This window comes from Rattus norvegicus, chromosome 10, assembly GCF_036323735.1.
Source record: "Rattus norvegicus strain BN/NHsdMcwi chromosome 10, GRCr8, whole genome shotgun sequence".
Taxonomy (NCBI): domain Eukaryota; kingdom Metazoa; phylum Chordata; class Mammalia; order Rodentia; family Muridae; genus Rattus; species Rattus norvegicus.
The window spans coordinates 6,358,341-6,385,992 of record NC_086028.1 but is presented as its reverse complement, the minus strand read 5'-3'; the positions used below and the strand labels follow the sequence as shown (position 1 = coordinate 6,385,992).

Genomic DNA, 27,652 nt, shown 5'->3' with positions numbered 1-27,652 from the left:
TGGGCGTGCAGATGAATAGAACAGAAGAGTCTTTCCTGGTCTCCGCCATTTGAGACTGGAATTACAGGCAGGCTATGACACTCACCCAGCATTAGTGTGGGGTCGGGGGGATCTGAGCTCTGGACCTCATGCTCGTGTGGTAGGCTCTTTAACTGATGAGGCCTTTCCTCAGTCCCACGTATCACCTTTCCTGGGGATTGCTCAGCCCTTCAATGCCTACACTCGGCTTTCTCTTCCGTTCAGCCCGTCTCTCAGGATTGCCTGGATTCCCCATCCTTCAGCATCAGCCTGTAACTTCCTCAGGGCGGTTGTGAATGGTAAGCCACTTAACTCATTTCTTACCTTCTTTATCCAATGTCCAGTGTCACAGACGACCACTTCACTTTGCTTTATTCTGTTTGCTCCAGTGTCTTTCTTTAGCGAGAAGTATAAGTCAACATTAGAAAAAAAAAGTGGGGTGTGTGTGTGTGTGTGTGTGTGTGTGTTTTAATGTGTGCATGTGCTTCTGTGCATATGCATGTTGAGGTCAGAGTTCAAGCCCTGGTACTAGTCCTCGACATCTCTCTGTATATGTGTGTTGGTGTTTTTGAGATGGGTCTTCCTCATGGGTCTGGGGTTGATCTACTCAGTTGGGCTGTCTGGCCAGCAAGCCCCAGGCACTGACCTACTTACCTCCACAGCACTGGAGTGGAAAACTCGTGCTAACATGCCATTTGTTTGTTTGTTTGTTTGTTTGTTTGTTTTACTGTGGGTATGGGGGATTGAACTCAGGTCCTCATACTTGCACAGCAAGCAGTTTGCTATCTCGCCGGCCTCCAGTATGGTAAACTGTAACAAAGGTGAGCAAGTCTCTTAAGTCTCTCCAATATTCCCCTAGCAGTTAAAATTTATAAATCCAAAAGTCTTTTATAGCAAATATTGAAAACTCCATAATCATAAAGTAGAGAAAACTCAGATTTTAACCGTGCGCCATGCCAAGTTCAATGCTAGACTTGACTGTGCCAGCACTGATGATTGTGCTGTGGTTACAGCAGATGCTAGCCACCATTTGCCACCACTGAACAAACATCATAGCATCTCAGAAAAGCGGGACACCCACTGGCCTCCCTCAGGAGAAAACCCGTGAGTTACTGCTCTCTTGGGTTAGGGCGCTGTGCTTGGGGAGTTCAATGAGCTTCTGACTTAGGGTAAGCCAAGCTCAGCTTGAACGATTGGAATTCTCAGCGACACGAAAATGGTTCATGGTCTAGGACTATATAAAATGATGTCTGTGGTGGTTATTTTCAATTGTCAACTTGGCACAGTCTAGAATCTCCTGGGAAGGGGGTTTCAGTGAGGATCGTCTAGATCACATTTGCCTGCGGACCTATATATGGGGGATTGTTTGTGTTGTGTTAATTGGGGTAGAAAGACCTACCTGCTGTGGGATCGTTCCCTAGGCAGAGGATCCCGGACTTCATTGGAGTGGGAAAAACAAGATGAGCACAAGCCAGCAAACATGGTGCTCTACAACTGTGAAGGCCGCTTCAAGCACCTGATGCGCATGCGTGCACACACACACATGCACATGCACACGCACACACACACATACACACACGCACATGCACACACACACATACACACACGCACATACACATGCACACACACATGCACACACACATTCACATGCACACACACATACACACACACACACTCACATGCACATACCACTGTGACGAACTGTAACCCAGAACTGAGAGCCAAAATAAACCCTCTCTCCTTCGAGCTGCCCTTGTCAGGGTGTTTTATCACAACAGAAAGTTAAGTCAGTCTCTTACTCTCAGGTGATTGTGATCCAGAAAACCCTCAACAAGAACTCCAAGCACCATTATTTATTTGCTTTGAGTAAGTGGGGATCCCAGACAGGACTGATTCTCTAATCTCACCTGGTAGTTTGTGGTAATGGGAATCCAGGTACCAGTTGTCCTCTATGTGGTTTCTCCAGCAGCTTTGGGTAAGAATGTTTGTGTAATGTAATGTTGTTGGTGGTGTATGTTAAAGGCCAGCCAGGTTGCCATAGACTTGGTTTCCTAACCCAGGAATAAAGTTCCCTGGAAGTGAGGGGTCAGACTTTTTGTGTGAACACAGGTTAAAGCGCACGCCACTGATCATGTACAGGTAAGGTGTTCATGCTCACAGGAGAAGCCAATCGGTGGCCAACCCATAAACCCAGCACCCAGGAGATATGTGGATAAGACCAATCTTCAGAGCATGATAGAGAACCAGAGTAGCTGAAACCGAGTCTGGGGTTCAGCATGAAACCCTGATACATAAAACCAAATGTGATCAGTGAGACACCAGCAGCAATCGCAGGCCTCCACATACACAGGTACCTACACATAGGTGAGCATAGACACCTACACACTTATGCACCACACACATACTCATGTGCAATAAAACAGAAAACTTCATGTCATTGCTCCAGGGACAGGGTCATTCTGTACTTGTGTAAAGGTCTTGGGTAAAAGAATGGTAAAGTAATATAGAGTGTGTGTGTGTGTGTGTGTGTGTGTGTGTGTGTGTGTTCAGATACACATGTGTACAAGCACGTGGAAGCTAAGGGACAACCTTGGTGGTCATGCCTCCATCAGCATTTGCTTTAGTTTTCATTGTTTGTTTTGTTTGTTTGTTTGTTTTATTTTTGAGACAGAGTTTCTCATTGGCCTGGGGCTCACCTATCCGTGCAGGCCCCAGGGCCTTGCTCTCTGCCTCCCCAGCACTGAGATTACCAGTACACACCACCATGCCTGGCTTCTTTAATACTGTGGGTTCAGCTGAACAAACACAGACCTCCATGCTTCTGAAATAAGCACTTTACATACTGAGCTATCTCCCTAGTACATTAAAAAAATGCTTTAAAAAGCTGAAAGGTAACATGAATGAGGGAAGCTGGTGGGAACTGAGGTCCCCCCTGGGGGGGGGGGGCAGTCCTTCCTGGCTAAGTGCATCAGCCATGCCAAACTTCTATTGACCATCACCAAACAGGAGCACGGGACCACTGCCCTCAGACCTTTGTGTCTCGAGGTGAGCTATATACAGTGTTTGTAAAGCCTGGAAGTTCTCATTTCATGCGTATGTGTGTATGGCCTTCATGGAGTTTTGTACATCATTTGCATGTCTGATGCCCATGGAGGAAGCCATTGGATCCCCTGGAACTGGTGCTCGGCGTGGTGGCGTGGTTGTGAACTACCACATGGGTGCTGGGAATCAAACCTGGTTCTGTTCCAGAGCAACAAGTGCTCTAAACTGCTGAACCATCTTGCCAGCTCCAGCACTCTTTTTTTTTTCTCCATCTTTATTAACTTGGGTATTTCTTATTTACATTTCGATTGTTATTCCCTTTCCCGGTTTCCTGGCCAACATCCCCCTAACCACTCCCCCTACCCTTCTGTATGGGTGTTCCCCTCCCCATCCTCCCCCCATTACTGCCCTCCCCCAACAATCACGTTCACTGGGGGTTCAGTCTTGGTAGGACCAAGGGCTTCCCCTTCCACTGGTGCCCTTACTAGGCAATTCATTGCTACCTATGAGGTTAGAGTCCAGGGTCAGTCCATGTATAGTCTTTGGGTAGTGGCTTAGTCCCTGGAAGCTCTGGTTGGTTGGCATTGTTGTTTATATGGGTCTCGAGCCCCTTCAAGCTCTTCCAGTCCTTTCTCTGATTCCTTCAACGGGGGTCCCATTCTCAGTTCAGTGGTTTGCTGCTGGCATTCGCCTATGTATTTGCTGTATTCTGGCTGTGTCTCTCAGGAGAGATCTACATCCGGTTCCTGTCGGCCTGCACTTCTTTGCTTCACCCATCTTATCTAGTTTGATGGCTGTATATGTATGGGCCACATGTGGGGCAGGCTCTGAATGGGTGTTCCTTCTGCCTCTGTTCTAAACTTTGTTCCCTATTCCTTTCCAAGAGTATTCTTGTTCCCCTTTTAAAGGAGTGAAGCATTTGCATTTTGGTCATCCTTCTTGAGTTTCATGTGTTCTGTGCATCTAGGGTAATTCGAGCATTTGGGCTAATATCCACTTATCAATGAGTGCATACCATATGTGTTTTTCTGTGATTGGGTTACCTCACTCAGGATGATATTTTCCAGTTCCCTCCATTTGCCTATGAATTTCATAAAGTCATTGTTTTTGATAGTTGAGTAATATTCCATTGTGTAGATGTACCACATTTTCTGTATCCATTCCTCTGTTGAAGGGCATCTGGGTTCTTTCCAGCTTCTGGCTATTATAAATAAGGCTGCTATGAACATAGTGGAGCATGTGTCTTTGTTATATGTTGGGACATCTTTTGGGTATATGCCCAAGAGAGATATGGCTGGGTCCTCAGATAGTTCAATGTCCAATTTTCTGAGGAACCTCCAGACTGATTTCCAAAATGGTTGTACCAGTCTGCAATCCTACCAACAATGGAGGAGTGTTACTCTTTCTCCACATCCTCGCCAGCATCTGCTGTCACCTGAGTTTTTGATCTTAGCCATTCTCACTGGTGTGAGGTGAAATCTTAGGGTTGTTTTGATTTGCATTTCCCTTATGACTAAAAGATGTTGAACATTTCTTTAGGTGTTTCTCAGCCATTCGGCATTCCTCAGCTGTGAATTCTTTGTTTAGCTCTGAACCCCATTTTTAATAGGGTTATTTGTCTCCCTGCGGTCTAACTTCGTGAGTTCTTTGTATATTTTGGATATAAGGCCTCTATCTGTTGTAGGATTGGTAAAGATCTTTTCCCTATCTGTTGGTTGCCGTTTTGTCATAACAACAGTGTCCTTTGCCTTACAGAAGCTTTGCAGTTTTATGAGATCCCATTTGTCGATTCTTGATCTTAGAGCATAAGCCATTGGTGTTTTGTTCAGGAAATTTTCTCCAGTGCCCATGTGTTCCAGATGCTTCCCTAGTTTTTCTTCTATTAGTGTGAGTGTGTCTGGTTTGATGTGGAGGTCCTTGATCCACTTGGACTTAAGCTTTGTACAGGGTGATAAGCATGGATCGATCTGCATTCTTCTATATGCTGACCTCCAGTTGAACCAGCACCATTTGCTGAAAATGCTATCTTTTTTCCATTGGGTGGTTTTGGCTCCTTTGTCAAAAATCAAGTGACCATAGGTGTGTGGGTTCATTTCTGGGTCTTCAATTCTATTCCACTGGTCTATCTGTCTGTCTCTGTACCAATACCATGCAGTTTTTATCACTATTGCTCTGTAATACTGCTTGAGTTCAGGGATAGTGATTCCCCCGGAAGTCCTTTTATTGTTGAGGATAATTTTAGCTATCCTGGGTTTTTTGTTATTCCAGATGATTTGCAAATTGTTCTGTCTAACTCTTTGAAGAATTGGATTGGTATTTTGATGGGGATTGCATTGAATCTCCAACACTCTTAATCACAGCACACAAGGGGGCAGCCGAGAGAATCAGGACACAGGGAAATTTGCAGCCATAGAAAATGTATAATGAGATTTAAAATGGCAACAAACAAACAACAACAACAACAACAACAACAACAACAAAAAACAACCCTAAATTTGGATTCGAGTACCAAAAGCTGTGTGGCTTTTGTGAAGTTGCATAACATCTCTGGTCATGTTCCTTCATCGGAAATACAGTGACGATGGAGACTTATTCTGTCCAGAGGTATTATATCTCTTATCCTTAACAGAAATCATATATATTTTAAGATGTCACGCATTCCGTAAGAGCCTATTGACTTTGCGCGATGCCCAGCCCTGTGCCAGCAACAAGAGATGCTCCGATTCAGTTTCACTGTCTCCCGTCAGCCTCCTTAGTGGCTGAATAAGGAGGCCAGGATCAAACCACCAAGTGAATGTGAACAAAGCTCATCTCAGATGTTGTTCACAAAGAAATCTTAAAAAAAATAATAATGAAATCCAACTAGAGAGCAAAGGAGGCTCTCACAAAAGAGTGTCACAGGACAATGATTCCAAACTTTGATCATATTGTGCCTGAAGTGCACACGTTTGGAATTCCGTTATGTAAAATAATTCTCCTATAGGGATTGAATTAAAATTATTATTGCTGAGAGGATTGGACATTCTGACTCACACCTATAAATTAAAGGTAATGCATTAGAACTCACCGGCACATAGGGAGCAGTGAGTGTGTGCTGGTCATACCATTAGGACACAGCAACACCCCATTACATCATATTTTAAGATACATACTCTTACCTAATGGAACATAGGCAATGAAGTCTCTCCATCTCCCTCCAAGCATAAGGCTGTATTAATTAAATTTTTAGAGGTTCTTTTTTATTACTAGTGGTAAAAATGTAAAGAGAATGAGAATATTTCTCCAAGACCCTGTGGGAAACGGTGGATTATTCCTGTGGCCGGCCAAGACGTCATGAAATGAGGTGGATCTTGGGAAACCGTGGTGACTTGGACAACACACCAGACCTCGGCAGAACCGTCGGCTCATTCACCAAACTTCCAGGCCTGGGTAGAAATGTGGCTGGTCTCCCTTGCCCACGCATAACACAGCAAGTGTCATTGGGCCCAACAGTGAGTCCTCCATTCCTGGGATCCACGCCAGACTTTGTGTCACCAGGAACTGGGCTAGGGCTCAGAGGCACCTGCAGAAAGCGCCATCCAAGTGAGGCAAGAAGAGGGAGGGAGAAGCCAGGACAAAGGCAGAGAACAGGTGAGGAGACCCAGCCAGGCTCTCTAGCTCCCCCACCCGGCTGGGACAGGGAGTCTCACCACCATGAATAGGAGGAGGTGCAGCGACAAGGAGGAGTCCAAGACACCTGCACCCAAGGTCAGCGAGCACACTGCCTTTTTGCACACATTTCTCCTCTTTCCATAGAAAGGATATTTAACGTGACCAATTCATGGCGTGTCAGTTGCTTTCCAAACCATTTCCACCACAAAACAAAGCCGGAGATTGTTTTCCTCTCCGGAGCCCTTGCCTCAACCCCCTCCAACTCCAGAGCCTCTCACCTCCTCATCATCCAGATCGAGCATGTGGCTTGCATCCAAGTTCAGGCTCGGTATACCTAACTCAGGCTAGCTCAGGCTCGGTTTACCTAGCTCAGGCTCGCTCGGTATGGTATGGGGTTGTCTGTCTGTGACTCAAAGGGCTCACTGCTGAGATGAGCCGTCTTCACCACACCGGACTTATTACTTTCTCCGGGTATTGATCGAAAGTCCTGGTATGATTCTGTGAGGTTGCAGTGAGCCAGATATAACAGCAGTGGCCACAGTCATGACATCTTTGAAAGGATCGCAGCGCCTGCCACAATGTAAAGCAGGTACTAGATGCTGCAGATACCCACCAGGCTGCACCACCGCATCAAACCTGGGGCCAGAATCTCCCGCGAGGAGTGCAGCTGGAAGCCACAATGTAACGTTTATCTCCTTCTCAGTAATGAATGTTACTGGCTCATGTTAATTTGAGCCCACATCCTCTTCCAGTTTCTCATTTTTCCCTAGGTGATTGTACTAGTTATTTTTCTTATTGCTCTGCACAATACCTACTAAGTAACCACTTACAGGAGGAAAAGGTTATTTTGACTTTCAGTCTAAGGACATGGTCCATTATGGTAGGAAAGAAACTGGGACAGCTGGTCACACAGTTCACAATGAGGAGACAGAAAACAGGGCCAGGCTATTAAATCTTAATAAGGATCCCCCTCCTGAGGGTTCCACAACCTTCCCAAACAGTGTAGGTCCCTAACAGCTGGGGACACTGTGTATAAGCACATGAGCTTATAGGGGACATTTTACACTCAAAAGAGAACAGAAACTTCAGTCAATTTTAGGACCATGAGAGCCATTGATAATCTCAAACTCTGAGAAACATATATATATATATATATATATATATATATATATATATATATATATATTTGGTGTGAATACAGCCTCTCCTCTTGAATTGCCTCCTTGAAATTTCCACTTGAGTCCTTCAAAAGCATATTCAATTCAACGTGTCTGAAAATGTTCACTATTTCTGATTCCCACCCACCCCACAATGTTTCTTTGCCAGTTTCTTGTGTTTAGTAAAAGACGTAACCATCCACCCAGCTGCGCAAGTCTGAACTGTGGCTGCTATTTCTTTTCCTCCTTGCGTCATCCTCACCCATCAGGCCTGGTTCCCTTGGTACCCAGTGAGCACTAAGCACATCATTTCCTTTTGAAAGCTTAGCTACAACTCCTACTAAGACGCCATCCCTGCCATTGCCTCCTGGCAGGTCTCCGTGCTTACACACTGAGACCTCCCACTCCCAATATGGACTCTGCCAGCAGGCCCCAGAGTAAGGAAGGTAGCACTTGTATTTGCTTTATCTCCTCCCGGAGCCGAGACACAGCAAGCATCGCTGTATATTGCTAAGTGACCATGTTTCAGAGTGATAGAGTCTCCAGTACTCTACCCCGAAGGAAAGGAACCCATATGTCTCCTTTGCTAAGTCTGTGCTGGTTCCAAGACTTACATCTGGCCTTTGGCAAATCGGAACAGTATCTGTGCTCTCCTGTGACCCTCCCCCCACCAACAACCCGAGCCACCTTCCCAAGGTAAAGTCTCAGCCAACTGCTGCTTCTTCTGAGTTGCCAACATCAAGTTTCCACCATTTGTCGAGCTATTCACTGGATGCCAATTGGAAATGATTGACTGGCATTGCGGGGTTGGCATACGGTGCTTTTGACTTCCAGCCAAAAGAGAGAAGGCTGGGTTCCAGGAAGGACGGCACAAACAGCAACGTGCTGAGGCAAGGCTGCTGACTAAGCTCTGGGAATTGGACGCCCAGAGCACTCAACCCACCCCTCTTGGGTCCAGCGAGACAACATCAAGAAGTGTACCCTGAAAAGTACCAGCCGTACCCTGCAAGCTTGGCTGAAGAGTTTGCACGTGTGTGGTCGGCTTTGGTTGGTCTCACGTTTGCAGAGGAGACGAGAAGTAAGCCACTTGCCCAGGAGGGGCAGGGCATTGTTTAGATCTACATTCTACAACCAGAGCCTGGTGCGGGATACCTTGTCTCAGCCGGGCATCTGCCCCTGTGTTCTCTCATTACATCTGTCCTTTGCTGACTTATTCTGGGCCACACTTCCTGACCCTGAGTGGAGGGTCCCCATCATCAGAACCACAGCGCAGCCCCACAAGATACTGTGTTCTCTGGAGTGGCTAGCGCATTGCCAGGAATGTTTGTGCAGCCAGTGCTGATCCCACTGATAAATATTTGCGAAGAGTTATCACATTCACCCAGGGAAGCCTGACTGCAGTCAAGCTTGGAGAATTAACCAAGAAGGCTCTTTTATTGGCATTTTAAAAGAAACCAACAGCGAGGACTCTGATTATCAAATAAGAACACACCAAGCAGATGTAGTGCAGCCTTTCAGTGGGTCATTAAACCCTAAACTTTTCTTCCCTCTGCTTCCTTGGGGGCAGATCAAGTGTTACCTGGACACAGGTTAAACTCAGGGTTGACTCATGTGTAGACCGCCCTGCCTCTTTCCCCTTTCCTGTCAGGGGAACTTACAGTGCAGGTGCTTTGACCCTGACTTCCAGGGTCAGGCAGCTAATAAAAGAGATGGTCAAATAGGGTTCTTTCAAATACTCATGTCTGAAACCGGAAGAGAGTAAACACTCTCATTCCTTTGTGCTAGAGATGCACCTGAGTGCGTCCAACGCAGTGAATTCTTCACAGTCCACTGCAGCAACTGGAACAGCAGCCACAGGACATAGAGTGTAATAAATAAATCCCAGGGCTGCCCCCATCAGTAGTTAAAAGCACTTCTCGTTCTTGCACAGGACTCACGTTCAGTTCCCAGCACCCATATCACACAGCACATAGCAGCTTACCAATTTAGCTCCCGGGGATGCGACGCCCTCTTCTGGCCTCCACTGGTACCTGCACTTATGTGCACACACACTCTCACACAAACACAGGTACAAGATGGTGGGGAAGTAGAAATAGTTTAGAGGGTTGCCTTCTGCCCAGCTCTAGTGATTTAAAGGTTTATTGTGAATATAAAAGGTTTGTGTCTTTTATCTGGGAACTGAGTGATCAAAGGCCAACCAACATGGGGCAAGAACTCACTTTTAACAAAGTTGATTTGAGATTCCTGGATAAAAGACACACGATGTTTCTATTTCTAATAAGCATTTAAAGCACCAGAACTGGACAGATATGGCATCTCTCTCCCCTGCTTTGTGCATAACTTGCAGCACAACCAATAAAAATTCCAGGAATGATTGTAGAAAGATGTGATCACTTGATGGATCTGCGTGAAAGTCTGGTATTGTTCGGGAACCACATTAACCATTTAATTCTGCTAAGATAAATGATATAAATACACAGTGCTCTGTACACACACAGAGAGAGAGAGAGAGAGAGAGAGAGAGAGAGAGAGAGGGAGGGAGGGAGGGAGGGAGGGAGAGAGAGAGAGAGAGAGAGAGAGAGAGAGAGAGAGAGAGAGCATGAGAGTCAAAAAGGCGGTAACGTGGGGCAGGGCCGCCCGACCTCAGGAGGAAGCCACGGTTCCGAGTGTTAGAACTTGCATTTGGTGGGCTCGTAGTACATCCAAAGTCAAGCTGCTGCACACATACCACGGCCACAGGGCCTTTCGCACCAGCCACATCCTCCTGACTTAAATCCATGACAAGAAGATTTGGTCACAAAAGCACTCACTCTCCTTTTAACAACTTCTGTTTCCCAGAGTCTAAAAGGCATCCCCCTTCCGATCTGTATGTGACCACACATACATATCCATGCACCAAACAACCACATATGTGCTTAACAGCAAAAATACAGTCTCTCAGTCCCTTAAAACCACAGAACCACAGCAACTGTGGTAGGAACTTCATCTGGAAGACCACACCGGGGTTAAAGGGCAGAGCTTTGGTTCCCAACAGGACGAATTTTAAAACCATCAAAAAGAAGACTGGAAAATGGCTGGATTCTCCTGTCTTCTTGAAAAGCTGTGTTCACTATGGACCCCTTTTCCCTCCTGTGCCTCTGCTCTGGCCAGCTGGACCTGACTACTCCCTGCACCACTTCCCTAACAGAAGACAAAGGGAAAAGCATTCCTCCCTGGACCCCCAGGCCTGCTGTTGTCTCTGGCTCCCTCCACCTACAGCCAACTAGAGCTGGCATACCAAAGGCTCGCAGCACTGTTTCCCATGGTGAGCGAACAGTTTTGTGGGCTGTGGTGAGCAGAGTCGTCTGCTTCATGCGCAATCTTTTTTTTTTTTTTTTTATTAACTTGAGTATTTCTTATATACATTTCGAGTGTTATTCCCTTTCCCGGTTTCCGGGCAAACATCCCCCTCCCCCCTCCCCTTCCTTATGGGTGTTCCCCTCCCAACCCTCCCCCCATTGCCGCCCTCCCCCCATAGACTAGTTCACTGGGGGTTCAGTCTTAGCAGGACCCATGGCTTCCCCTTCCACTAGTGCTCTTACTAGGATATTCATTGCTACCTATGGGGTCAGAGTCCAGGGTCAGTCCATGTATAGTCTTTAGGTAGTGGCTTAGTCCCTGGAAGCTATGGTTGCTTGGCATTGTTGTACTTTTGGGGTCTCGAGCCCCTTCAAGCTCTTCCAGTTCTTTCTCTGATTCCTTCAACAGGGGACCTATTCTCAGTTCAGTGGTTTGCTGCTGGCATTCGCCTCTGTATTTGCTGTATTCTGGCTGTGTCTCTCAGGAGCGGTCTACATCCGGCTCCTGTCGGTCTGCACTTCTTTGCTTCATCCATCTTGTCTAATTGGGTGGCTGTATATGTATGGGCCACATGTGGGGCAGGCTCTGAATGGGTGTTCCTTCAGTCTCTGTTTTAATCTTTGCCTCTCCCTTCCCTGCCAAGGGTATTCTTTTTCCTCATTTAAAGAAGGAGTGAAGCATTCACATTTTGATCATCCGTCTTGAGTTTTGTTTGTTCTAGGGATCTAGGGTAATTCAAGCATTTGGGCTAATAGCCACTTATCAATGAGTGCATACCATGTATGTCTTTCTGTGATTGGGTTAGCTCACTCAGGATGATATTTTCCAGTTCCAACCATTTGCCTACGAATTTCATAAACTCGTTGTTTTTGATAGCTGAGTAATATTCCATTGTGTAGATGTACCACATTTTCTGTATCCATTCCTCTGTTGAAGGGCATCTGGGTTCTTTCCAGCTTCTGGCTATTATAAATAAGGCTGCGATGAACATAGTGGAGCACGTGTCTCTTTTATATGTTGAGGCATCTTTTGGGTATATGCCCAAGAGAGGTATAGCTGGATCCTCAGGCAGTTCAATGTCCAATTTTCTGAGGAACCTCCAGACTGATTTCCAGAATGGTTTTACCAGTCTGCAATCCCACCAACAATGGAGGAGTGTTCCTCTTTCTCCACATCCTCGCCAGCATCTGCTGTCACCTGAGTTTTTGATCTTAGCCATTCTCACTGGTGTGAGGTGAAATCTCAGGGTTGTTTTGATTTGCATTTCCCTTATGACTAAAGATGTTGAACATTTCTTTAGGTGTTTCTCAGCCATTCGGCATTCCTCAGCTGTGAATCCTTTGTTTAGCTCTGAACCCCATTTTTTAATAGGGTTATTTGTTTCCCTGCGGTCTAACTTCTTGAGCTCTTTGTATATTTTGGATATAAGGCCTCTATCTGTTGTAGGATTGGTAAAGATCTTTTCCCAATCTGTTGGTTGCCGTTTTGTCCTAACCACAGTGTCCTTTGCCTTACAGAAGCTTTGCAGTTTTATGAGATCCCATTTGTCGATTCTTGATCTTAGAGCATAAGCCATTGGTGTTTTGTTCAGGAAATTTTTTCCAGTGCCTATGTGTTCCAGATGCTTCCCTAGTTTTTCTTCTATTAGTTTGAGTGTGTCTGGTTTGATGTGGAGGTCCTTGATCCACTTGGACTTAAGCTTTGTACAGGGTGATAAGCATGGATCGATCTGCATTCTTCTACATGTTGCCCTCCAGTTGAACCAGCACCATTTGCTGAAAATGCTATCTTTTTTCCATTGGATGGTTTTGGCTCCTTTGTCAAAAATCAAGTGACCATAGGTGTGTGGGTTCATTTCTGGGTCTTCAATTCTATTCCATTGGTCTATCTGTCTGTCTCTGTACCAGTACCATGCAGTTTTTATCACTATTGCTCTGTAATACTGCTTGAGTTCAGGGATAGTGATTCCCCCTGAAGTCCTTTTATTGTTGAGGATAGCTTTAGCTATCCTGGGTTTTTTGTTATTCCAGATGAATTTGCAAATTCTTCTGTCTAACTCTTTGAAGAATTGGATTGGTATTTTGATGGGGATTGCATTGAATCTGTAGATTGCTTTTGGTAAAATGGCCATTTTTACTATATTAATCCTGCCAATCCATGAGCATGGGAGATCTTTCCATCTTCTGAGGTCTTCTTCAATTTCTTTCCTCAGTGTCTTGAAGTTCTTATTGTACAGATCTTTTACTTGCTTGGTTAAAGTCACACCGAGGTACTTTATATTATTTGGGTCTATTATGAAGGGTGTCGTTTCCCTAATTTCTTTCTCGGCTTGTTTCTCTTTTGTATAGAGGAAGGCAACTGATTTATTTGAGTTAATTTTATACCCAGCCACTTTGCTGAAGTTGTTTATCAGCTTTAGTAGTTCTCTGGTGGAACTTTTGGGATCACTTAAATATACTATCATGTCATCTGCAAATAGTGATATTTTGACCTCTTCTTTTCCGATCTGTATCCCCTTGATCTCCTTTTGTTGTCTGATTGCTCTGGCTAGAACTTCAAGAACTATATTGAATAAGTAGGGAGAGAGTGGGCAGCCTTGTCTAGTCCCTGATTTTAGTGGGATTGCTTCAAGTTTCTCTCCATTTAGTTTAATGTTAGCAACTGGTTTGCTGTATATGGCTTTTACTATGTTTAGGTATGGGCCTTGAATTCCTATTCTTTCCAGGACTTTTATCATGAAGGGGTGTTGAATTTTGTCAAATGCTTTCTCAGCATCTAATGAAATGATCATGTGGTTTTGTTCTTTCAGTTTGTTTATATAATGGATCACGTTGATGGTTTTCCGTATATTAAACCATCCCTGCATGCCTGGGATGAAGCCTACTTGATCATGGTGGATGATTGTTTTGATGTGCTCTTGAATTCGGTTTGCCAGAATTTTATTGAGTATTTTTGCGTCGATATTCATAAGGGAAATTGGTCTGAAGTTCTCTTTCTTTGTTGTGTCTTTGTGTGGTTTAGGTATAAGAGTAATTGTGGCTTCGTAGAAGGAATTCGGTAGTGCTCCATCTGTTTCAATTTTGTGGAATAGTTTGGATAATATTGGTATGAGGTCTTCTATGAAGGTTTGATAGAATTCTGCACTAAACCCGTCTGGACCTGGGCTCTTTTTGGTTGGGAGACCTTTAATGACTGCTTCTATTTCCTTAGGAGTTATGGGGTTGTTTAACTGGTTTATCTGTTCCTGATTTAACTTCGATACCTGGTATCTGTCTAGGAAATTGTCCATTTCCTGAAGATTTTCAAGTTTTGTTGAATATAGGTTTTTATAGTAAGATCTGATGATTTTTTTGAATTTCCTCTGAATCTGTAGTTATGTCTCCCTTTTCATTTCTGATTTTGTTAATTTGGACGCACTCTCTGTGTCCTCTCGTTAGTCTGGCTAAGGGTTTATCTATCTTGTTGATTTTCTCAAAGAACCAACTTTTGGTTCTGTTGATTCTTTCTATGGTCCTTTTTGTTTCTACTTGGTTGATTTCAGCTCTGAGTTTGATTATTTCCTGCCTTCTACTCCTCCTGGGTGTATTTGCTTCTTTTTGTTCTAGAGCTTTTAGGTGTGCTGTCAAGCTGCTGACATATGCTCTTTCCTGTTTCTTTCTGCAGGCACTCAGCGCTATGAGTTTTCCTCTTAGCACAGCTTTCATTGTGTCCCATAAGTTTGGGTATGTTGTATCTTCATTTTCATTAAATTCTAAAAAGTTTTTAATTTCTTTATTTCTTCCTTGACCAGGTTATCATTGAGTAGAGCATTGTTCAATTTCCACGTATATGTGGGCATTCTTCCCTTATTGTTATTGAAGACCAGTTTTAGGCCGTGGTGGTCCGATAGCACGCATGGGATTATTTCTATCTTTCTGTACCTGTTGAGGCCCGTTTTTTGACCAGTTATATGGTCAATTTTGGAGAAAGTACCATGAGGAGCTGAGAAGAAGGTATATCCTTTTGCTTTAGGATAGAATGTTCTATAAATATCCGTTAAGTCCATTTGGCTCATGACTTCTCTTAGTCTGTCGACATCACTGTTTAATTTCTGTTTCCATGATCTGTCCATTGATGAGAGTGGGGTGTTGAAATCTCCCACTATTATTGTGTGAGGTGCAATGTGTGCTTTGAGCTTTAGTAAGGTTTCTTTTACGTATGTAGGTGCCCTTGTATTTGGGGCATAGATATTTAGGATTGAGAGTTCATCTTGGTGGATTTTTCCTTTGATGAATATGAAGTGTCCTTCCTTATCTTTTTTGATGACTTTTAGTTGGAAATTGATTTTATTTGATATTAGAATGGCTACTCCAGCTTGCTTCTTCTGACCATTTGCTTGGAAAGTTGTTTTCCAGCCTTTCACTCTGAGGTAGTGTCTGTCTTTGTCTCTGAGGTGTGTTTCCTGTAGGCAGCAGAATGCAGGGTCCTCGTTGCGTATCCAGTTTGTTAATCTATGTCTTTTTATTGGGGAGTTGAGGCCATTGATATTGAGAGATATTAAGGAATAGTGATTATTGCTTCCCATTATATTCATATTTGGATGTGAGGTTATGTTTGTGTGCTTTCATTCTCTTTGTTTTCTTGCCAAGACGATTAGTTTCTTGCTTCTTCTAGGGTATAGCTTGCCTCCTTATGTTGGGCTTTACCATTTATTATCCTTTGTAGTGCTGGATTTGTAGAAAGATATTGTGTAAATTTGGTTTTGTCATGGAATATCTTGGTTTCTCCATCAATGTTAATTGAGAGTTTTGCTGGATACAGTAACCTGGGCTGGCATTTGTCTTCTCTTAGGGTCTGTATGACATCAGTCCAGGATCTTCTGGCCTTCATAGTTTCTGGCGAGAAGTCTGGTGTGATTCTGATAGGTCTCCCTTTATATGTTACTTGACCTTTTTCCCTTACTGCTTTTAATATTCTTTCTTTATTTTGTGCGTTTGGTGTTTTGACAATTATGTGACGGGAGGTGTTTCTTTTCTGGTCCAATCTATTTGGAGTTCTGTAGGCTTCTTGTATGCCTATGGGTATCTCCTTTTTTAGGTTAGGGAAGTTTTCTTCTATGATTTTGTTGAAGATATTTACTGGTCCTTTGAGCTGGGAGTCTTCACTCTCTTCTATACCTATTATCCTTAGGTTTGATCTTCTCATTGAGTCCTGGATTTCCTGTATGTTTTGGACCAGTAGCTTTTTCCGCTTTACATTATCTTTGACAGTTGAGTCAATGATTTCTATGGAATCTTCTGCTCCTGAGATTCTCTCTTCCATCTCTTGTATTCTGTTGGTGAAGCTTGTATCTACAGCTCCTTGTCTCTTCTTTTGGTTTTCTATATCCAGGGTTGTTTCCATGTGTTCTTTCTTGATTGCTTCTATTTCCATTTTTAATTCCTTCAACTGTTTGATTGTGTTTTCCTGGAATTCTTTCAGGGATTTTTGTGTCTCCTCTCTATGGGCTTCTACTTGTTTATTTATGTTTTCCTGGAATTCTTTCAGGGATTTTTGCGATTCTTTCAGGCATTTTTGCGATTCCTCTCTGTAGGCTTCTACTTGTTCTCTAAGGGAGTTCTTCATGTCTTTCTTGAAGTCCTCCAGCATCATGATCAAATATGATTTTGAAAATAGATCTTGCTTTTCTGGTGTGTTTGGATATTCCATGTTTGTTTTGATGGGAGAATTGGGCTCCGATGGTGCCATGTAGTCTTGGTTTCTGTTGCTTGGGTTCCTGGGCTTGCCTCTCGCCATCAGATTATCTCTAGTGTTACTTTGTTCTGCTATTTCTGACAGTGGCTAGACTGTCCTATAAGCCTGTGTGTCAGGAGTGCTGTAGACCTGTTTTCCTCTCTTTCAGTCAGTTATGGGGACAGAGTGTTCTGCTTTCGGGCGTGTAGTTTTTCCTCTCTACAGGTCTTCAGCTGTTCCTGTGAGCCTGTGTCTTGAGTTCACCAGGCAGCTTTCTTGCAGCAGAAAATTTGGTCTTACCTGTGGTCCCGAGGCTCAGGTTCGCTCGTGGGGTGCTGCCCACGGGCTCTCTGCAGTGGCAGCAACCAGGAAGACCTGTGCCGCCCCTTCCGGGAGCTTCAGTGCACCAGGGTTCCAGATGGTCTTTGGCTTTTTCCTCTGGCGTCCGAGATGTGTGTGCAGAGAGCAGTCTCTTCTGGTTTCCCAGGCTTGTCTGCCTCTCTGAAGTTTTAGCTCTCCCTCCCACGGGATTTGGGTGCAGAGAACTGTTTATCCGGTCTGTTTCTTTCAGGTTCCGGCAGTGTCTCAGGCAGGGGTCCTGCCGCTCCTGGGCCCTCCCCCACAGGAGCCCAGAGGCCTTATACAGTTTCCTCTTGGGCCAGGGATGTGGGCAGGGGTGAGCAGAGTTGGTGGTCTCTTCCGCTCTGCAGCCTCAGGAGTGCCCACCTGACCAGGCGGTTGGGTCTCTCTCTCACCGGGTCTGGGAGCAGAGCTTCATGCGCAATCTTATTCCTTCGGGTGTCATCGGCACAGACAGAGAATCTCTAGTCAGAAATGCTTGGGGCTGCAAAGATTGCAGCTTTCAGAGTTCTTCAGATTTGGCAACATTTGTGTAGACATGCGGTATCTCAGGCAAGGGACCCAAGTTCTAAACCCTGGAGTTTCTCTCTCTCTCCTCCATCCTCCCTCCCTTCCTCCTCCTCCTTTATTCCCCTTCCTTCCTTTTATCCATCCTTCCTTCCTTCTCTCCTCCCTCCCTCCCTTCCTTCCTTCTTTCCTTCCTTCCTTCCTTCTATCCTCCCTCCCTCCCTTCCTTCCTTCTTTCCTTCCTTCCTTCCTTCCAAAGGGTAGCCCAGGCTGGCCACAAATTCACTGTATAGCCAAAGATGACCTTGGATTCACGATTCCCAAGTTCTGTAATTGGATGTGTTCTATACCACCGAACACAGTGTATTCTACAGTGGAGACTGAAACCCAGGGTTTCGTACATGCTAAACCTGCACTCCAGCTACTGAGCCCCGGCCCTGGCCTCATTCATGTTCCATAAACACAAAGCCTGAAAACAGGCTTGTATCCTCTTAGTGATCCCGAGAGAGTCGGCATGGAGCGTCCCACTTGTGGCATCCGACTGCACTCCAAGTTTTGGATTTTAGAGCATTTGAGATCTTGTATTTTCAGGCTAGGGCTGCCCAACTTACAACAGCATCCATTTATAACCTGCTTGTCCATATACCCAGCACTGGCCATCAGGCACACGCCTTCCTTGCCGCCATGTGACATCTGAAACAGGAGATGTGGAGGAGTCGAGTCTCTCCCAAAGTTCTAGGTCTGGAGTCGCTCGCATCAGGGACTCAAACCCCAGCAGCCTGACTCCAGGGAACACAGCCCTAACTGTGTGGCCTCCCTGGCTGCTCTTGAATGGAACAGAGCCTTGGCACAGAACCGGGATGCACAGCCTGGGCTCCACACCAGCAAAGCAGGTCATGGTTTGCCTTCGCAATTCCGGCGGTTACGTGTGCTGTGCTCTGTGCTTGGTGAAGGAGCAGATGTTTAATAACCTCGCAGTAGCAAGGAAGAGGTTGCATAACATGGCTGAGCTATTTTTGAACTTTGGAAAATGCTGACTGCTCTTTTCAAAGTGTCTTCTATACAACTAGGAATATTAAAAGATGAAGAAAAATTTCCCCTTTCTCTATACCCCACTGTTTGAAATGACAAAGACAGAAGCGGGTCTATGGTAAGTTCCAGAACACTCTCTACCCTGCAAGCTGCCCCTTGCACACCATGGGCAACAGTGCATCTTTCTGACACCCTAACTGCAGGAACTCTGAGATTATAGTCAATAACCTTGGGGACTGCAGAGTCACAGACCAGGGTGAGCCCAGAGTGGGTCTCAGTTGGCCAAAGCTATTCATGAGTCCTCCTGAGAATCAGGTGTGACTGTAGAATTAAGGAATGGCATCTGCTCCCAAGATGCTTTGCAAATCCAGCTGAGAATGTATCGAGAAAACAAAGTGAAGTAAGGAACCACCAACTCTAGAGTCTTGAGTCCCACTCAGCAGGCTCACGCGCTGGGTTCAGCCTTATCTGCCCACCGCCTTTGGATGCCAGCTCCTGTCCTTAGCAACCGCCTAAATGCCCATCAAATGGGGATGACTGGATGAAAGATGAGGCATGGGCTTGGCAGAATACAAAAGTGGCGGCTGAGATGAATACACCGGAATTCCATTATCTTCCCAGCCATCTTGAAAATACAAGGTTAAAGACAAACAGATTTGAATGCATTAGGTGTCACTAGGATACATTGAAAAGAAAAACTGGATCAGGCATGTGGTTGTGCAGGAATCTTTAGTGAAAATACATGCGCACGCATGGCTTGAATATGTACTGAATTCACTGTAGGAATTTCCTTTCCCTTGCAAGACGGACGAGGGATGCGGCTGAGGCTTCTACACTATCACAAACGCACCGTTGTTTTTCAATGCTCTAAGAAACGTGACCCACTGTCCTCGTTCTCTGTGGTGAGTAATGGGCTGAGCATATTATCATATGCTGGGCTGTTCACTGTCTTTTTCATTATTTGAAAAAGGGAGAATTCTTGAGCTAGCATGAAGGCTCAGTGGGCAAAGGGACTTGCTGCCAAGACGGAAGACCCGAACTCAACCCCTGGAAGCCATGCAAAGAAAGGGAAGAATGCGCTCCCAGAGAGCTGACCTGCACATATGTACACAGTGATGCATGCACACACACACACACACACACACACACACACACACACACAGACACACACAGACACACACACACAGACACAGAGACACACAGACACAGAGACACACACACACACACAGACACACACACACACAGACACACACACACACAGACACACACACACACACAGACACACAGACACACATACAGACACACACACAGAGACACACACACAGACACACACACACACACACACACACACACACACACGGATACACAGAGCAAATAAACAGATGTAAAAAGTGAATTCTTAAGCCAGGAGTTTGCTTTGTGGCAAATTCTCCCACTTTTCAACAGACTATATGGTCTTTGGGGACAGAAGTCACATCTTAACTCCACTGCATATTCCAGGAGTCCTTGCAGATCTGCTCAGTATGAGGAACGATGTCTGAGACCCAGAAGGGTACAATTCCTCAGTTCTTCTGAGTTACTGTCTTTGGGGTGTCTCCAACTCCCTGACAAGGGCATCTCAGGGGGCTCCACTCTTTCCTTGCTGGGGTGCATGCAAGGGAAGAGAAATGTGGTGAGGAGAGAATGATGGGCCATGATGAACCACTGTCCAGCCTCACCATCTGAATGTGCACCTCCACCCAGGTGTTGATGGGAACACATTCCATGCCCAGGGCCATGGGGCACCTAACTAGTCTGCTTGGTGCGTTGCTTCTCTGGGGTAGAAATGACATTTTAAAAGCTGATACTTTCCAAAGTAAAGCTGGGGGAACCAGTGCAATGGCACGTCACAGCCTGGAAGCTGTTTTGTTCTCTCCTTAAAGAATGGAGTCTAAGGTGGTCCCTGAGAAGGATCTGGATGTCTTGGCAATTATATATATATATATATATATATATATATATATATATATATATATATATATATGTATTCATTTCAATTACCTCAAAATTGAGTTGTGTTTCCCACAAAATAATAGATTTCTAAATTTGCCAGCTGCAGGGCACAGCTTATTAAAGCGAGTAAGAATTCATTAGCCCCGCCCTTGTCTTAGGGCTGGCAGTGAGCCTGCCTTCTTAAGAAGCTTCCGTGTTTCAGTGTTTCACACTGAATTATCAGAGTTCTTTCCTGATATTTGGACAATTATTTAGGATGCCAAAAGTGGTTATGTAGAAACAGGATTAAGGGGGCACTGTCAAACGAGCTTGATTTCTTAATTCAATAGCCCATTTTTCTCAGGTGTACATTAGTTGTAAATAAATACATCCTGGGCTGGAAAAATGTCTCAGAGGGTAAAGACACTTGTCTCACAATTTGAGCACTTATGTTCAATTTCCCAGAACCCACATAAAAGCAGGACACAGTGTGAGGATCTCAATCCCAATGACGGGAAAGATGGGGGGTGAAGCCAGGACTGTGCAAAAGGGTTTCAGGCTGGCATAGGAGTGGGCCAATGGTGAAGACACTATCTCGAGTGAGGTAGAAGGTGGTGATTGACAGCTGACATGTGCTCTGAGTCCCTATATTCAGGCCATGGCATGTGTATGCCAACACACACACACTCACACACACACACTCACACACACACACACTCACACACATACACACTCACACATACTCTCACACTCACACACTCACACTCACACACTCACACACTCTCTCACACACACTCACACACACTCACATACACACTCACACACATACACACTCACACACACTCACACACATACACACTCACACACACTCACACACACTCACACTCACACTCACACACTCTCACACACACTCACACACACTCACACTCACACACACACTCACGTACACACTCACACACATACACACTCACACACACTCACACTCACACACATACAAACATATGTACACATACACACATGCATACACAAGCACAGGTACACTTCTGTTTCAGAGGTAAACCCTGAAAGGTAGCAGATTGAAACCCATAGTCTTCCAGAGATGCTTTAGAATGGCCGTAATCTGGACAACCAACATGCTGTGCTAACTGCAATCAGTTATTGATATGGCCATACCTCATTGATAACTCTGATGCTTGCTGAATGGTCAGCAGAGGTGAGCACACAAGACGCACCACTTCTCACACATCATATCCCCTCCTTTCCTACTCAGGAACCCTGCACCAAACTCTAGTTCTCAAATAACTGCCCTCAGGCTAGAATCAGTAGCAGCAGCCAGGAATGCAAGATCTCTGATTGCTCCAGGTATACTGATACAATAGAAGTCCCTAGAACCTGTGTTATTGCCTCTTCCAGATAGCTCAGTACATGCTAACATTGGACCAACCTAGAACAGGGGCTGTATTATCACTTAATGACAAGCACTTGAGACCCAGTAAGGTAAGGTGATCGCTACCCTCTGTAGAAGGTGTAGGAGATGGGATTTGAACATGGACAGTAGTGCTCCCTCCCCAGCCCAGCCTTTAATCACAGAGCCACATTGCTCATTGTATGAGAGCAGAAGCACAGATTACATTATCAAATGTCAGGCAAAAACATGCAGAGTGGGTGTCTGAATGGTAATTCTAAATCTTAGCAGCTGAGCCACGGTGACGGACCACAAAGAATAATGACACTTCCCAGAAACATAAAAATCTAACTTAAATGTCCACCATGATTGGACAGCTAAATAAATTATGCTGCCATCAGCAGAATGGAATGTGGCTTTAAGAGTGAATATAAGAAAAGAAATTCTCAGTCAGGAACCAGAAGCATCCGTGTGGGCAATTCTCCCAACCCAGGCCATGCTGCTGCAGTTGTAGGAAGTTGGACGCTTCCACAACCGTTGTGTGAGCATAAGCTGGTGCCATTGTTTGACAGAAGATTGGATACTTATGCACACACCTCTGGCCCTCAAACCCCACTTCTTAGAACAAACCTAGACAGGTAGTTATATGGCAAAAAGAGGCAGGTGTGACAGTTACCACTGCAATTGAGCAAATTGAGCAAATTGGGAAAAAATCTGAAAACAAAATCCAATTCTCATGAATGTAAAGAGTAAATAAATGATGAAATGTATTAGAATATAAATAGTATGTATATATATATATGTATACATATATATATGATGGATGGATGGGTGGATGGTTGGATAGATAAATAGATACATAGATAGATAGACAGACAGACAGATAGATAGATAGATGATCTGAGGCAGGGAGGAAGATAAAGAGAAAAAAGAAGACTCTAGAGTGGATGTCTACAAGGTAAGTTCTTGAGCAAGGAAAATAAAAGCAATTTTCAGAAAGCAGTGGAAATATATTAGCATTAGCCAGACTTTATATCATTACTTGTAAACCCAACACTCAGGAGCCTGGGTTGTGAGATGGAGGGCCAGCCTGAGCTACATAACAAGTTCCAAAATAGCCATAGCTATACGATGAAACTCTGACTCAAAATCAGCATCATGTCACTTAGCGTTTTAAAAGTGAGATGGGAATAGAAGAAAAGAGAAACGAGCATAAAATCAAAACAAACTCCCTCCAAGTAGGTGCACGCCTTCTGCATATGAGGTCTACACTTTCACCAGTGACTGTGAACCCAACATTCGTAGCAGCAAAGCTCTGACCCATCTTTGAGAGACAATCAGAGAGCTCTCGCTTACTGGTGCAGGGTGTGTAGCGGGGTCTCTGGCTTCTCTGCCTGCCCATAGCAGCTGGCCTTGGCCTCAGGAATGTAGGAGAACTTCTCCAACATGGAGGATGCGGCAGTGGTTAAGATCCCAAGACCGTCTCTCACTCTTGCCTCCAGGCTGTAGTCCCAGTCGTCATAAGAGACTGAAATGAGACCTGATGGAAACTCTTTGGGGATGAGCTCTGTGTTCCCAGACACCAAACTGGGGACAATCCAGAAGAAATCATAGCCAGTGAGGCCGAGGGAGCGAGCCTCGCTCAGGATGAGGACAGCCTCGTCTTTGGAGCAGTAGAGCAGGATGACAGAAGAATGGATCTTCTTCAGCTGGACCTGCGTCTTGGCGTCCTCGAAGGAGGTGTCCAGTGTGATCACGTTCTGCATATCCCAGCCCACAAAGCTGTTGTCCACTGTTGTCTTGATAAAGCTGATGAAGTCTCGGTAGCCAGGGAAGATGGTGGTGACCAGGGAGAAGACGTGCCAGTCGTAGTCCTGCATGATCTTCAGCATAACTGTGGCTTGCTGCTGGATGGAGGCTCCAAACTGGAAGAACGTGGATGTCGGATCCTGCCAAGAGAGAGGACAGGAAGGCAGAGGGTGAGGGCGGAGGCAGTTGCTATGCAGTGATCTGTCTTTATAGACTTAGATGATATATATCACATTTCTCTGCTCTTTCTAGAAAGCAGAGAAAAACATCAACTCATTCAAAAATACTTCTGAAGAGCTGGGCTGGGGGTATGACTCAGTTGGTAAATGGTAAAGTGCATGTCACGTAGTCATGAGTATCTGTGTTTGATCTCCAGAAACCACATTTGAAAAGAGAAACAGGCGGGTCCTTGGATCTCACTGGCCAATCATCCGAGCCTATATGGCAAGTTACAAGCCAGTAAAAGACTGCTTAAAAACAAGGTAGACCACTCCTGAGGAACAATACCTAAAGGCTTCTCTCTAGCTTCCACAAACATATGCAAATACATATGTGCCAATGTGTGCACTGGCACACACATGAAGATTGACACATAAACTCATGCATGCACACATACACACACACACACACACACACACACACACACACACTAAAAAGTAAACATTGCTGAGATGTGCCAGGCTCTGCAGCAGGCACAGAAAATGCAGGCTTGAAAGGATTCATCCTCAGAAGCCATGGCCAACACAAGGAAGATTATCAGCTATTTTGTTCATGTATCATGTACTCTCCTTTTCCACTAGATCCCATCTCCCCACCTGCCTCTGACCACACAGTTCCAATAACACCAATTTGGTCTAGTCCTCAGGGTCATAACATGAAAATGAAGTCAACAGAGACAACGGAGCACTAGTAAGTACAAAGAGGTTCACGAGGGCACAGTTGGAGCTCCTGGACTCTGTCATCCCTGAAACCATCTACCTTGAACTACCAGCTAAGCAAGCCACTCAGTTGCTGTGTTTACGTGAGCCAGTGCAAGTGGTGCTTCTGTGCCTTCAACTTAAGCCTCTCCTGTAGTACAACACAGTGATCTAAGTGACTATCTACAGGTTTGATTGGCGGCAAGCATTTGCAGAACGCTTGGCTCTATGTTTTACATCTTGGGAAATGATGAATCCTGGGACAGGCACAGCAGGACCTCTGCTTTCAGAGATGGAAGGAACACTTGGAAAAGAGCAGTCTCTGTGAACGGGAGACTGAGAGAGACCTGTGGATAGAAGAATAGAGGTGAGGGAGTGGGGAAACAGGTGTCATGAGGTCAAAAAGAATGAAATTCTATTGAAAAGCTTCCAAGACTATGTCCAAAGGTTCAGGTGCTATTCTGATAAAGCTTTGATAAACTTGTACTGTGCTAAATGTCCTCTCTGAACCCAATGATCCCAACAGCAACACTAATCATGAGAACAGAGTTCCACTTAGCCAAGCAAGTGATTAGTTGTCCAATTTATAACCTCTGACATTCCTGGACTCCGTAAGTTCCCTGAATGGTCCTATGAAGTTGGTATTGTTGGCAGGGAAACGGAGCAACCAAGTATCCAAGACGAGGTAGGTCCAGAGAGCACCACACGACAGTCTCCCTTCTATCTGCAGCCACAGCCCTCTCAGAATCACTTAAAATCAGAACATGGTGGGTGCATATGTATCCATAGTTACTATATGATGACATCATGTAGTTACTGCAAGATGACAACTCATGGGTGCTGAAGTGATGGCTCAACTGGTAAAGCGTTCACCTTGCAAGCATGATGACAGGAACACGTGGCTTCATTTGTATGTTTGTTTGTTTTAAAGCTGAGAATGTGGCATAGACCTATAATCCCAGTGCTGGTGAGACAGAGACAGGAAGACTCCTGAAGCTCATTCAGCCTCTCAAAGGCTAAATGGATCTGGGGAAAAATGCTAAGGTCTTCCTCTGACTTCTAAATGCATGTGGACATATGCACACCTGAGCACACATGTGTCCACATATGAGCACAAAACAAATGCCAACTCAACAAAAGATACACCTCTGTGCTGGCACAAAGCAGCCTGTGACCAGTGCTGGGGTGTGTGTCCTTCTGGAACTGAAAGACGTGCCCAAGTCCCTTCCCTTACCTCAACCACATTTTCATTTTGTCCTCTTGTCATTTTCTAAGTTTAATACCACTTCAACTCAAAACTCAGTAATATTGTTTATGGGGGACTCAATTGTTTGTACACTCATGATGTGTGTGTGTGTGTGTGTGTTTGAATTATTCCATTCACATCTATCAGAGTGCTACTTTGTAGTTATGAATATCAAGTTTTTCCATCTCATTTTCTTGATTTTAGTGGCCAATGAGCTATGGTTCCTGGAAACACTGCTCTTTCTGGAAGGCATGGGTTTGGATGGATTACTTCACTGCAGCATGGCCTGAAGGCAAAGAGGAGAAATGGGAATAAATGAATGGTTTCTGGGCTCCTTCCAATATTACAGTTCTATGAATTTTACCTAATTAAATCAATTAAAATAGGTAACAGATTTAAAGACTTGGGGAATTATCTTTTTCCCTACTGTAGCATTTGGAGAAATCCAATATTCTTGAATTGACGAATCATTTCTTTTCAATCACATCTCAACAAGACTGTGAGCTCTTCAAGGGCAGAGAAACTGTTGTCCTCATTACTGTCCCCACGGCTGGCAGGCTTGGCCCCGGACACATCAATGAGGGGAGGACAAAGACATGCATGAGTAGATGAATGTGAATTGAGGCACCAGAAGAATGTCCTTGGGTTACAGAGGATGCTCAAATGGGGATAGGTTAGTATCTGAGATCGTCTGCTCTGTGGATCCTGAATGTCACATTCAAAGCAAGACCTTTAACACCACCACCCACGTCTACCTATTTCAAAAACTCACCCCTCCAATTGAAGCCCCAAATGCATAGCTATTTGTGAGCATGTGCCCGTCTGTGTACATGCATGCATTTGCATGTACATGCATGTGGAGGCCAGAGGACAAACTCAGGCCATCCCTCAAGACCTCACTACCTTGTCTTTCTCTATTTTATTTTTTATTTGTATTGGGTGAGTGGCTGGGTGTTTGCAGGGCACAGTGCATGTGTGGAGGTCATAGGAGCAGTTCCAGAGTGAAGAAGGCCCCATAAACCCCTCCCACTTCCTTGACTGGCAATTGATAGATTCTGGGAGAGGAAAAATGGCTTGTTATTATTGAGGCAACCAGAGTCTAAGCCCACGATCACATCTGGAACTCACCTGGACGCCCTTGGGAAAAGTCGCTCAATCTTTCTAAGCTTGACTTTCCTCATTTGCATAATAGGTGTAGGTATTAAAACAAAGAGCCTAGAGAGGTGACTCAGGGTGTAAACTGCTTGCCATGCAAGTGCTAGGATAAAGTCCGAATCCCTAGAGCTCACATAAGCACAGGGCACACATTTGTAATCTCAGCGTTTCTCCAGTGAGCCTTGACAGACTCAGGGGACAGGAAGATCCCTTGACTTGCGGGCTAGCTAGTCTGGTGTGTGCATTGGAGAGGCACACGACATGATATCCTCTCCCTAACAAGGTAGAAGACAAAGATTAACATCTGAGGTTCCCCTCTGAGGCCATACAC

The 27,652-nt window shown here is 44.9% G+C and overlaps 1 protein-coding gene across 1 annotated transcript in view; it reads right to left on the bottom strand.

The window, feature by feature from the left end:
• The window catches only part of Grin2a (glutamate ionotropic receptor NMDA type subunit 2A), a 423,546-nt gene that overhangs the window by 174,011 nt on the left and 221,883 nt on the right, over window positions 1-27,652 (bottom strand). The window contains exon 4 of the mRNA NM_012573.4: window positions 23,551-24,143. Within this exon, the coding sequence (NP_036705.3) occupies window positions 23,551-24,143 (593 nt within the window). The remainder of the gene's footprint in view (window positions 1-23,550; window positions 24,144-27,652) is intronic.